At 44.7% G+C, this 10,903-nt stretch overlaps 3 protein-coding genes and 1 pseudogene across 4 annotated transcripts in view; 3 read left to right on the top strand and 1 right to left on the bottom strand.

Moving 5' to 3' along the window:
- LOC144697263 (uncharacterized) overlaps window positions 1-10,903 on the top strand; it is a 330,696-nt gene that overhangs the window by 140,553 nt on the left and 179,240 nt on the right. The gene's annotated exons all lie outside the window — the stretch shown is intronic.
- Window positions 1-10,903, top strand: part of LOC144697287 (uncharacterized) — a 685,032-nt gene that overhangs the window by 542,851 nt on the left and 131,278 nt on the right. The gene's annotated exons all lie outside the window — the stretch shown is intronic.
- LOC144697957 (uncharacterized) overlaps window positions 1-10,903 on the bottom strand; it is a 375,283-nt pseudogene that overhangs the window by 236,170 nt on the left and 128,210 nt on the right. The window lies entirely within an intron of this gene.
- The window catches only part of LOC144697393 (uncharacterized), a 131,522-nt gene that overhangs the window by 19,387 nt on the left and 101,232 nt on the right, over window positions 1-10,903 (top strand). The window contains 1 exon segment of the mRNA XM_078569372.1: window positions 1,175-1,600. Coding sequence (XP_078425498.1) covers window positions 1,175-1,600 — 426 coding nt within the window.

Below are 10,903 nucleotides of genomic sequence, written 5' to 3'. Positions count from 1 at the left end.
GAGATGAGGAGAAATTTATTCACTCAGAGGCTTGTGAATCTTTGGAATTCTCTTTTCCATCTGGTTCACCAATGCCTTTCAGGGAAGGAAATCTGCCGCCCTTACCTGGTCTGACCTACATGTGAATCTGGACCCACAGGGATGTGGCTGATCCTTAACTGCCCTCAGAAATGGCCGAGCAAGACACTCGGTTGGATCAAACCGCGACAGAAAAGTCACTCCTGATGGACTGCAGAGGCTCACAAGGTGGCTCAGTCCCAACTTCTCAAGGGCAACTAGGGAGGGGCAACAACTATTGGCCTTGCCAGTTACACCTACATTACATGAAAGGATAATAAAAATCCCAGTGTGTTGTGGGTCCTCAGTCACTGAGTATATTTGAGCGAGAGAATGATAGGTTTTTGAATATTATAAGATGAATGGATTTGAGGACAGTGCAGGTCAGGCATGATCTTACTTAATGACAAAATAGGCTTGAGGGGCTGAATGGCTTTTTCCTGCTCCTATTTCTTGTGTTCTTATGTTACCAGGATCATCAGGAGAGAATGGGAATAATTAACACGTCGAGTAATCACTGAGGACAGAAGGAGGGAGGGGATTGAGTGTGGGTGGGTGGATGGGTGGGGAGGATTTACAGATGAGATGGACGAACAATTGAATCCAATCAAGGATTATCTGTTCTGAATTTGTATTCTGTACTCACAGTGATGTCTTTTGTAAACTCCTTTTACAGGACATTAGAAGGGGAGGATTTTCAGACAGAACTTACAAATGAAACGTGACGTCAGGATCTGATCGAATCACTCGATTCATCGGGACCTAAATATCATCGGCCTTTGAATCTAGAAGGAGAAATGTTTGTCTGTTCTGCCTCCTTAAAAAGATTTTAAACAAAAGTGTGACTGGAAAAGCACCGAAACACACACACCCAAGTGAGAATGTTTCCAGTGCACTGACTGTGGAAAGAGCTTTAACCAGTTATACAGACTGAAAAACATCACACCATTCACAGCGGAGAGAGACCTCTCATGCATTTGCTGTGAGGACGAGGCATGAACTGATCGTTAAATCTGGAGAGACACAAGGATACTCACACCATGGAGAAATCGTGGAAATGTGGGGACTGTGGGAAGGGATTCAAAGTCCCGTCTGAGCTGGAAACTCATTGGCGCAGTCACACCGGGGAGAGGCCGTTCACCTGCTCTGAGTGTGGGAAAGGATTCACACAGTTATCCCAACTGCAGATACACCAGCGAGTTCACACTGGAGAGAGGCCATTCACCTGCTCTGGGTGTGGGAAGGGATTCAGTGATTCATCCACCCTACGAACACACCAGCGAGTTCACACTGGGGAAAAGACGTTCACCTGCTCTGAGTGTGGAAAGAGATTCACTCAGTTATCCAACCTGCGGAAGCACCGGCAACGTCACACCAGGGAGAGGCCGTATACCTGCTCTGAGTGTGGGAAGGGATTCAGTGATTTATCCAACCTGCTGGCGCATGAGCGAGTTCACACCAAGGAGAGGCCGTTCACCTGCCCTGTGTGTGGGAAGAGATTCACTCAGTCATGCCACCTGCTGAGACATCAGCGAGTTCACAAGTGATTCCAGAGGTTGGATTCTGCTGTTAATGCTGCTGTTAATCATATCCAGGACTGAACCATGTTCATTCTGACAGTTGGTGAAGTGGGAGGGTCGGAGGGTTTCTTTGCCGGACTGGCCGGTCTCACGACTTTGCTCCCAGTGGCTGATGCTCTTTGAGCCTGGGAGTGCACATTTCCACTGAAATGATCCACAAAAGCTGATGAAAGACAATTATTTTATCCTGGATAGTAAATAGTGTTTTTCCTACCACTACAGGTAGATTTCAAATAAATACATCTGTGAGAAATGAGACATTGAATGAATTATACTTTTGAGCATAGATATAGAATTTTTACAGAATTTGTTGTCTTCCATAACTCTGAATTTAAAAAACACATAAATAGTCTCTAGAAACAGGCTCAGGTTCGATGAGATGATAGTGTAGTGGTAATGTCACAGGATCTGGAGGCCCAGCCTAATGCTTTGGGGACATGGGTTCAAATCCCACTGTGGCCCGTTATGTGAATTTGATTAATTATATTTGGAATATAAAACTTGTCTCAGTCATGGTGACCATGAAAGTATCATTGGTTGTTGTAAAAACCCATCTGGTTCACTCATGTCCTTTAGGGAAGGAAATCTGCTGTCCTTATGTGGTCTGGTCTGTCTGTGACGACAGAGCCACAGCAATCTGGTTGACCCTTTACTGCCCTCTGTAATACAGTATTCAGGAGGTATTAGGAATGAACAACAAATGCTGTCCTTGTCAGCAACACCCACATCCCATGAAAGAATTTTTGACAGGTCCCCGGAAATGTCGAGATCTCCTGTTTCAGGTTTCCATGTCGACGTTCCACAGTGGATAAGACAGCGTCTTGTTGCCTTTTCTCTGTACAAGTGCCTGGGCAGAGCTAACAAATGTCCCTCAGCAGGAGATAAATTCCAAGTGTTGCTGAAAAGAGAGACATGTCGAAGCTTTTCGTCTGGCACTGAGCAACATTTGAGCAGCAGCTGAAGCTCGCTGTTTCACGCTGCTGCTATGCAGTAGCAACACGAGTGGTATTCACCACTAACAGGATGCTGCCGCCAAACCAAAAGGCATTCTGCCTATCAGACAAATGTGTAATGAGGGACATGAATTTTAGTGCCAGTGTGATGCTAGTGCTAGGAAATAGAGATAGTTTAAGGAAATTATATTTGTATTCGTGGGTGTTAGGAATGAGTTTTAGCTTTAATGTTTAAGCTTTATTTGTATTTCTGTATCTGCGTGTTAAGAAAGGTCAAATTGAGGTTTAGCTTCACTCTAAAAGGTGCCTGTGTTTTTCATGAGTTTTATGACTCCTAAAGAGAAGTTAAGCAAACACAAGAGTCGAAAAAACAGTGCTTCTGCCTAGCAACAGAGGCCCAAGGAGACAGGTCCCTCCCACAGCTTCCAGTACGAGTAAGTGAGTCACACTGCGAGACCAGCTGATAATCTTAAATTGATTGTCAGTTTAATTCTTAGCACAATCAGGATTGCTTAGCAAGTGCTGTCCATTCACGGAATCACATCTCACGTTGGACGCTATGTTTTGAGTTTTGCAAGCACGGGCTGATTGGGTACAGTCCGTAATTTACCTGTTGTGAACAGCTGAAGGGACATCCTGTTTGATACAACCCGCCAATTGGGACATATGACCTACATACCTGGCATCACACTGGCACTTAAATTCATATACCAGTCGCTCACTTGTGTGATAGGCGGAATGTCTTTTTGCCTTGACAGCAGTATCCTGTTAGTGCGGAATACCACTCAAGTTGCTCCTGAATAGTTCTGTCTTACCAAATGACTACTTGCTCCTATTTCCTTTTTCTACATGGAGGTCACAAATGTTAACAGTACACCCAGTGGACTCGACGTATGGAACGAATCAGGTGAAGCATAACTTCCTTGCTTTTCAAATCTTTCCTTTTCAAAATGAACACTTTTATGGACACCTCACTTACTGAAGCTAATAACGAAAACCCCAGTAGAAATGACATGCTTTTGACAGACAAATGTTGAAGTTTTGGTTTCGCGCCACAAGTTTCAACTTCCCATTTGAGCCTCCAGCACCTTTCTGTCTCCCTATTGCTCATGTCAGTGACAGCTGGGCGACGGAGCTGAGGGCTGAATTTAGCTGAGAATAATGGGGCCTGGGCCGCGTTGGGAAACTGCCATGGGCGTCGCACTGATAGAGAGACAGGAAGGTGCTGAAAAACTGACTGGGAAATTGGCCTCCAACCAATCGGGGCAGCGGGAGGGGGTGACCGGGACTGAAGGTGACACAACCCCCGGGGTTCAGTGCCCCTGTGTCCAAAGTGGGAATCACAGGAACAAGGTACAGAGGAGCTGAAGAGAAACCATTTGGGTCCAGAATATTGTGCACATCCTTTTACTCTGGTTCTCTTCGATCCTCATGTAATTTTATGTTTTTTTAACCATGTTCTGTTTCATTAATAAACTTTGATGAGTAAAAATATTTGATTTTTCTGGACTTTTCATGATTAGATTTCTGCACTTCAGGGAAAGTGGGTGAGACGGGTTGGCAGGCTCTTTAACAGAAAGTGAGTCCCTCTAAGGTAATTGGCAAAGGAGCCAGAGGGAGAGATGAGATTTCATTTTTGACACAGCGATGTTAGAAAATGGGGTTCAGGGAGTCAATTAACCCTTTATCCCCTTTTCCCAAACTCTGAAATGAATCACAGTGATAACCCTTATTGGTGACAGTGGTTAGATTTTATTCAGTATAAATAAGACCTGACACATGCTCATGTCTGAGCAGTAGTATCAAAGTGCAGCAGCATTACCATTACACTCTGGGTAGAAGCACCATCTCCATGTAAATGCTCCCTGCTCTGCCCCAGATGCCATGGCAACAGTCAATGCAATATGTAAAACCTCTACAAATCTCTGTGCTCGGGGAATCCCTTCTGATACTTTTTTACATCACAAAGTCTATGGAGACTGATTTAACCCAATCATTGCTGAGCTAACATTTGAACGGACCAATTACAAAACCTGTCATTGAACCATCTGTACCTGCTCAAGCCACGTCAAACTCTCAAGCAATTGGCTTCCCACGCTCCGTCCTCGGTACAGGGAGTCAGCATTCCCATGCCAAGCAGTGAAAACATGGTGGTCTTGACACCCAGGTGTCATCTACGATTCAAGACACTCCTGTTTTCTATGTCCTCTGGGAGCTGTTCATCTCCATGTTCCCACATATCAAGTCATCTGTTCTCAGCTCTGCCAGATTTCTGCTGAAGGCCCCTTTTACACCCTTCAATGAAGACCCAAACCACAATTTCCCATCCTGTCACCGGTCAACCATCCTCACCCACAGAGTAATCACAACAGGAATACAAACAGGAGAAGTGTAACAATCAAATTAAAAATCAATGCACAGCCAGTCATTGTTTTTAATTTAGTTTTCACTAATTAGCAAGAAAACCCGAAGTAGGGGGTCCCCCAGGATTCTTACAGTCCACACCTTGAGGGGAGGAGAACTCTCTCTCTGACCCCTCACTCAATTTCACTCCATTATTTTCCAGTTCTGTTCTGGCCCCGCCTGGGGTAACATCTACTCAATCTTTTCTTCTCCTGAAGGAACGCCGTGAGTTCTAGGTTACTAGTACATAAGGACATATGCTTCAAGCAACAGATCAAGCATGGATGTGAAAGATTCTCCAGCTCTCTCCTTACCCCAGTTCAACTTGTGGACAGTTCTCACTCAGTATTATTTCTCCCAAGCCCTTAATTAATCCAATCCAAATGTTTATCTCTGTTACTTCAATTTTACTCATTTTGTGACCATGACCAGTGTGTTTAATACTATACTGATTGTTTTAAAGTCAGTTTCTCTCTGGAGTATGTGTCAATACCTTGATAATGTCAAAATATTGTCTCATTCACCTGGTCACATTAACCATTTCATGTTATGTTGTTTGTCAAGTAGCTGGGTATGTTTGGGACCCAGTCTTTAGTCCACTTCACCATGAATTAAGGTGGACAAAAAAAAAGCTGTTCCCATTCGCTGATGATACAAGGAGGAGGGGGACACAGATTTAAGGTTTTGGGCCTGAGATGCAGGGGGGATGTGAGGGGGAATATTTTCACACAGCGAGTGGTAATGACCTGGAACTGGCTGCCAATGAGGGGGTTGGAAGCAGAGACGATTCACAACTGGATGGACACTTGAAAGAATATGGACTTGATAGGCTGAATGGTCTCCTTGTATGTCCTAATGACTCCATGTTCCAAAGAGAGAAATTTCAGCTGCTGCAGTCTCTCCAACCAACTGAAGTCCCTCATCCTTGGTGCCATTCTCGTCAATCTCCTCTGCTCCCTCTCTAAGAACTTCACATCTTTCCTGAAGTGTGGGGCCCAGATATAGGGTTCCATTCTAGAGGGATAGAATTGAAAAGCAGGGAGGTTATGTTCAACTCGTTTCAAACCATGGTTAGACTACACTGGGAGCACTGTCAACATTTGTGATCTCCATTTAGCAAAAGGAAATAGAGGCACTGGAGAAAGGGCAACAAAGATTCACAAGAATAATACCAGAACTGAGAGCATTTAACCGTCAGGAAAGGCTGGGGTTGCTTTTCTCTAGAAAAGAGAAGACCGAAGGGTGACCTGATGGAAGTCTTTAAAATTATAAAGGGGTTCAATAATCCAATAGGGGTTTCATGAGAAACCTGTTTACCCAGCGAATGCTGGGAATGTGGAACTCGCTACCACAGCGAGTGGTTGAGGTGAATAGCATGAATACATTTAAGGGGAAGTTAGGTACATACATGAGGGAGAAAGGATTAGAAGGATATGCTGATGGGGGGGAAGATGAAGAAGGGCGGGTGGAGGCTCATGTGGAGCATAAATACTGACAGAGACCAATTGAACCGACTGGCCTGCCCCTGTGCTGTAGACTCAACGGAACAGAGACAAATGTACTTACTTCAGATATACCTCCAGTCGTAAGAAAAGCATTATTTACTATCTAGGTTAAAATAAATGTACTTCATCAGCTTTTGTGGATTATTTCAGTGGAAATGTGCACTCCCAGGCTCAAAGAGCATCAGCCCACTGGAAGCAAAGTCGTGAGACCGGCCAGTCCAGTAGAAAGAAAACCTCCAACCCTCCCACTTCAACTGTCAACATGGTTCAGTCCTGGATGTGATTAACAGCAGCAATAACAGCAGAATCCAACCCCTGGAATCAATTGTGAACTCGCTGGTGTCTCAGAAGGTTGCTTGACTGAGTGAAGCCCTTCCCACACACACAGCAGATGAACGGCCTTTCCACTGTGTGAACTTGCTGGTGAGTCAGCAGGGTAGATGAATCTCTGAATCCCTTCCCACACTCAAAGCAGGTGAATAGCCTCTCCCTGGTGTGAACTTGCTGATGTGTCCGCAGGCCAGATGAATCACTGAATGCCTTCCCACAGTCGGAGCAGGTGAATGGCCTCTCCCCAGTGTCAACTCGCCGGTGTGTTTGCAGGTTTGATAACTGAGTGAATCCCTTCCCACACTCAGAGCAGGTGAATGGCCTCTCCCCGGTGTGAGTGCGTCGATGAATCTTCAGCTTATATGGGGATCTGAATCCCTTCCCACACTCAGAGCAGGTGAACGGCCTCTCACCGGTGTGAACTAGTTTGTGTGACATTATGTTGGATAAATGACTGAAACCCTTTCCACACACACGGCAGGTGAACGGTCTCTACCCGGTGTGACTGTATCTATGGATTTCCAGCTGAGATGGGCATCTGAATCCCTTCCCACAGTCCTCACATTTCCATGGTTTCTCCAAGGTGCAGGTGTTTTTGTGTCTCTCCAGGTCCAACGGTCAGTTAAAGCCTCCTCCACGCACAGAACATGTACAATGTCTCTCCTCACTGTGAATGGTGATGTTTTTTTCAGTCCGTGTCACTGGTGAAGGCTCCTTCCACCGTCAGTGCACTGGAAACACTCTCACTTGGGTGTGTGTGTCTCGGTGCTTTTCCAGTCACACAGATGTTTAAAACTGATTGAGGCAGACAGAAAAGACAAACATTTCTCCTTCTGGATTCAAAGGCTGGTGATATTCAGTTCCTGATGAAATGGGTTGCTCTATCAGATCTTGATGTGATGTTTACATTGAGATTCTGTCTGCAAATCCTCCCCTTCTGATATACTGTAAAAGGCGTTTACAAAATTCATCACTTTCAGTACAGGACAGAAATTCAGAAGCAACAATTCTAGTCTGTATGGACCATTCTTTCCTCTGTCATTCCCCAAAAGCTGTAAATCTCCATTCCACACACTCTCCCCCCATTCTCACCCTGCTGCACCTGATGTAAAACTTCCAAATTCTCCTGAAGGTGCCGATTCATGCTCATCAAAAGACGCATGCTCACCGATTCCTGTCCAAGACTTGAAAATCTTCATAGAAGTATACTTACTGGTGAGAGCTACAGGGAGAATGCGAGGAAGAACTTTATTTCGGCAGCGCATGGTCACGATCTTGGACTCGAGTTGCCAAATGGACTCTTTCAGTGCTGTAATGAATGTAAGGTTGGAAATATATAAGATAGCTACACTACTATATCACAAGACTAGAAATAATAATAAATGAGCTTGATTACACAGCCAAAAATATATTGAATAGGTAAGGACCCATATGTATTAAAAGACCAGAAATAATAATAAAAGTACTTTATTCCTGATCCATAAATAATATATCTAATATGTACCATATAACAACATTTAACATATCTCTGCCCTATATTAATTTACTGTTCCCTTAAATGCCGGCCATCTCCTGGGGAAACCACCCCTTTAATTGTGAACATTAGGAAAGAGACCATCCTTTTAGCCAGACAAATAAATGTGTCAAGCTGAGGGAGCAAAGGATGTCAATGTCTTTAAGAGAGAGAGAGAGACCTGGGCCAACCTTTTCAGAGTCTGCACCCTCCCTGGATTCATTTCCTTTCCCTTCAGTTCCTGCAAGTCAACAATTTCCTCCCTGAATGAGAAAAGAAATGGAAAGGGGGAGAAAAGAAAGTGTTTTACTCACAGATGTTGGACACAGGAGGAAGTTTTAGTCTGTGTGAACTCAATCTTCATTCACACAAAACCCGCGCTCTGATTGGCTGGAGGGCTAGAGACCTTCCGGTCTTCCAACTCTTCCCATTGGTCAATTTCCAGCATGAGGACAATGGAGCAGCGGAAACAAAAACAGAATTACCTGGAAAAACTCAGCAGGTCTGGCAGCATCGGCGGAGAAGAAAAGAGTTGACGTTTCGAGTCCTCATGACCCTTCAACAGAACTGAGTAATATTAGGAGAGGGGTGAAATATAAGCTGGTTTAAGTGGGGGGGGTGGAAACCTTAACTTATATTTCGCCCCTTTTCTATTTTTACTTAGTTCTGTTGAAGTGTCATGAGGACTCGAAACATCAACTGTGCTCCTCTCCATCGATGCTGCCAGACCTGCTGAGTTTTTCCAGGTATTTTTGTTTTTGTTTTGGATTTCCAGCATCCGCAGTTCTTTTCTTTTAATGCTGGAAACCTTGGCTTGAGGAGGGGGAGGGGGAACAATGGGTGGGGACGGGGATCCCGTGTCCGAACGCCTGGCCTACAGACTGGAACCCGAGGACGTCATCGCAGAGCACAGTGATTCTATTGGCTGGTTCAGGCAGGGTCAATTGTGGACGTCACAATGCAGAAGTTGGACAATGAGCTTCAGACTCAAACATCCTCCTCTGGGCAACATCTGTGAGGAAATCAATGTTTCCCCCTTTCCATTTCCTTTCTCATTCTGGGGACTAATTGTTGACTTGCAGGAACTGAAGGGAAAGGAAGTGAATCCAGGGAGGGTGTAGATTCTGGAAAGGTTGGCCCAGGTCTCTCTGCCTCTTAAAGACATTGACATCCTTTGGTCCCTCAGCTTGACACATTTGTCTGGCTAAAAGGATGGTCTCTTTCCTAATGTTCACAATTAAAGGGGTGGTTTCCCCAGGAGATGGCTGACATTTAGGGGGACAATTTCAGGGTGATTAACTGTCCTGTATTTTAAGGGATTGCTCCTTAGTTTGCGTTTTGTCCCGTATTTCTAGGACAGCTGGTGGGAAACTGATCGCTGGAGTCTCCAGGGTGAGTTTTTAGTGATTCGAGTGGGACTGCAAGTCAGTGAGTTGGCCAGCAGAGAGATGATGTGACTGAACAAGATAAGTTGTAAGTTTTAGTTGATTTTAAACCCACCACCCCTCCCACTATTATTGTCTGAAGACCCCTTCTCCCCACCCCCTGCTCCTTGAAACTAAAACCCCCCAACCCACTCTCTTGGTCACCTGCATCCTACCATCCCCCCGGCCCCACCACCCATGCTTCCAACCCAACGGCTGAAGCGTCCCATACTTTATTTTGTAAGTATTTTGCCCTTCTGGACAATATAATAATGGAGGACATCGATTTTTCTAATGTTGTGATAGGGGACTCTTTAGATATATTATTTATAGTGTAATTAAGTTCATTTATTATCCTTTCCAATCTTGTAATATAGGACTGTAGTTGCGTTATATATTTGCAATCATAGAGTCAGTACGGCACAGAAGGAGCCCATTTGACAACTCGAGTCCATGCGATTCTCTGTGGAGCAATCTAGTCGCTCCCATTTCCCCTCTATCTCCCCATTCCTCTGCAACTTTATTTCCTTCAAGTGTCCATCCAATTTCATTTTAAAATTATTGATCATCTCTGCATCCACCATTCCCGTAGGCAGTGGGTAGGCACTTACTCCTGAAATAAAGTTCCTCCCCATAGCCCCACGTATCTCTAATCATGTGATAGAGATCTGTGTATTACACACAATTTTAGTGCAATAATGTTGGGTGTATATTAGGTACAACAGAGTGAGAATGGAGGGAGAATGATGGCTTTTACAGGATATTAGAAGAGGAGGATTTCCAGACAGAAATCTCAAACCAAACGTCAAGATCTGACAGTCGCTCAACTCATCGCGACCTGAATATCATCAGCCTTTGAATCTAGAAGGAGAAGTGTTTGTCTGTTTTGTTCAAAAGATTTTAAACATCAGTGTGATTGGAAAAGCACTGAGACACAGACACACCCGAGAGAGAGTGTTCCAGTGCACTGACTGTGGAAAGAGCTTTAACCAGTTACACAGCCTGAGAAAATATCCCACCATTCACAGTGGAGAGAGACATTATACATGTCCTGTGTGAGGACAAGGCTTCAACTGATCATCAGATCTGGAGAGACACAAGGGCACGCGCACCATGGAGAAACCGTGGAAATGTGGGG

Source organism: Cetorhinus maximus, chromosome 23 (genome assembly GCF_964194155.1).
Source record: "Cetorhinus maximus chromosome 23, sCetMax3.hap1.1, whole genome shotgun sequence".
NCBI lineage: Eukaryota > Metazoa > Chordata > Chondrichthyes > Lamniformes > Cetorhinidae > Cetorhinus > Cetorhinus maximus.
The sequence above is the reverse complement of the archived record's forward strand: the minus strand, read 5'-3'. Positions and strand labels throughout refer to the sequence as shown.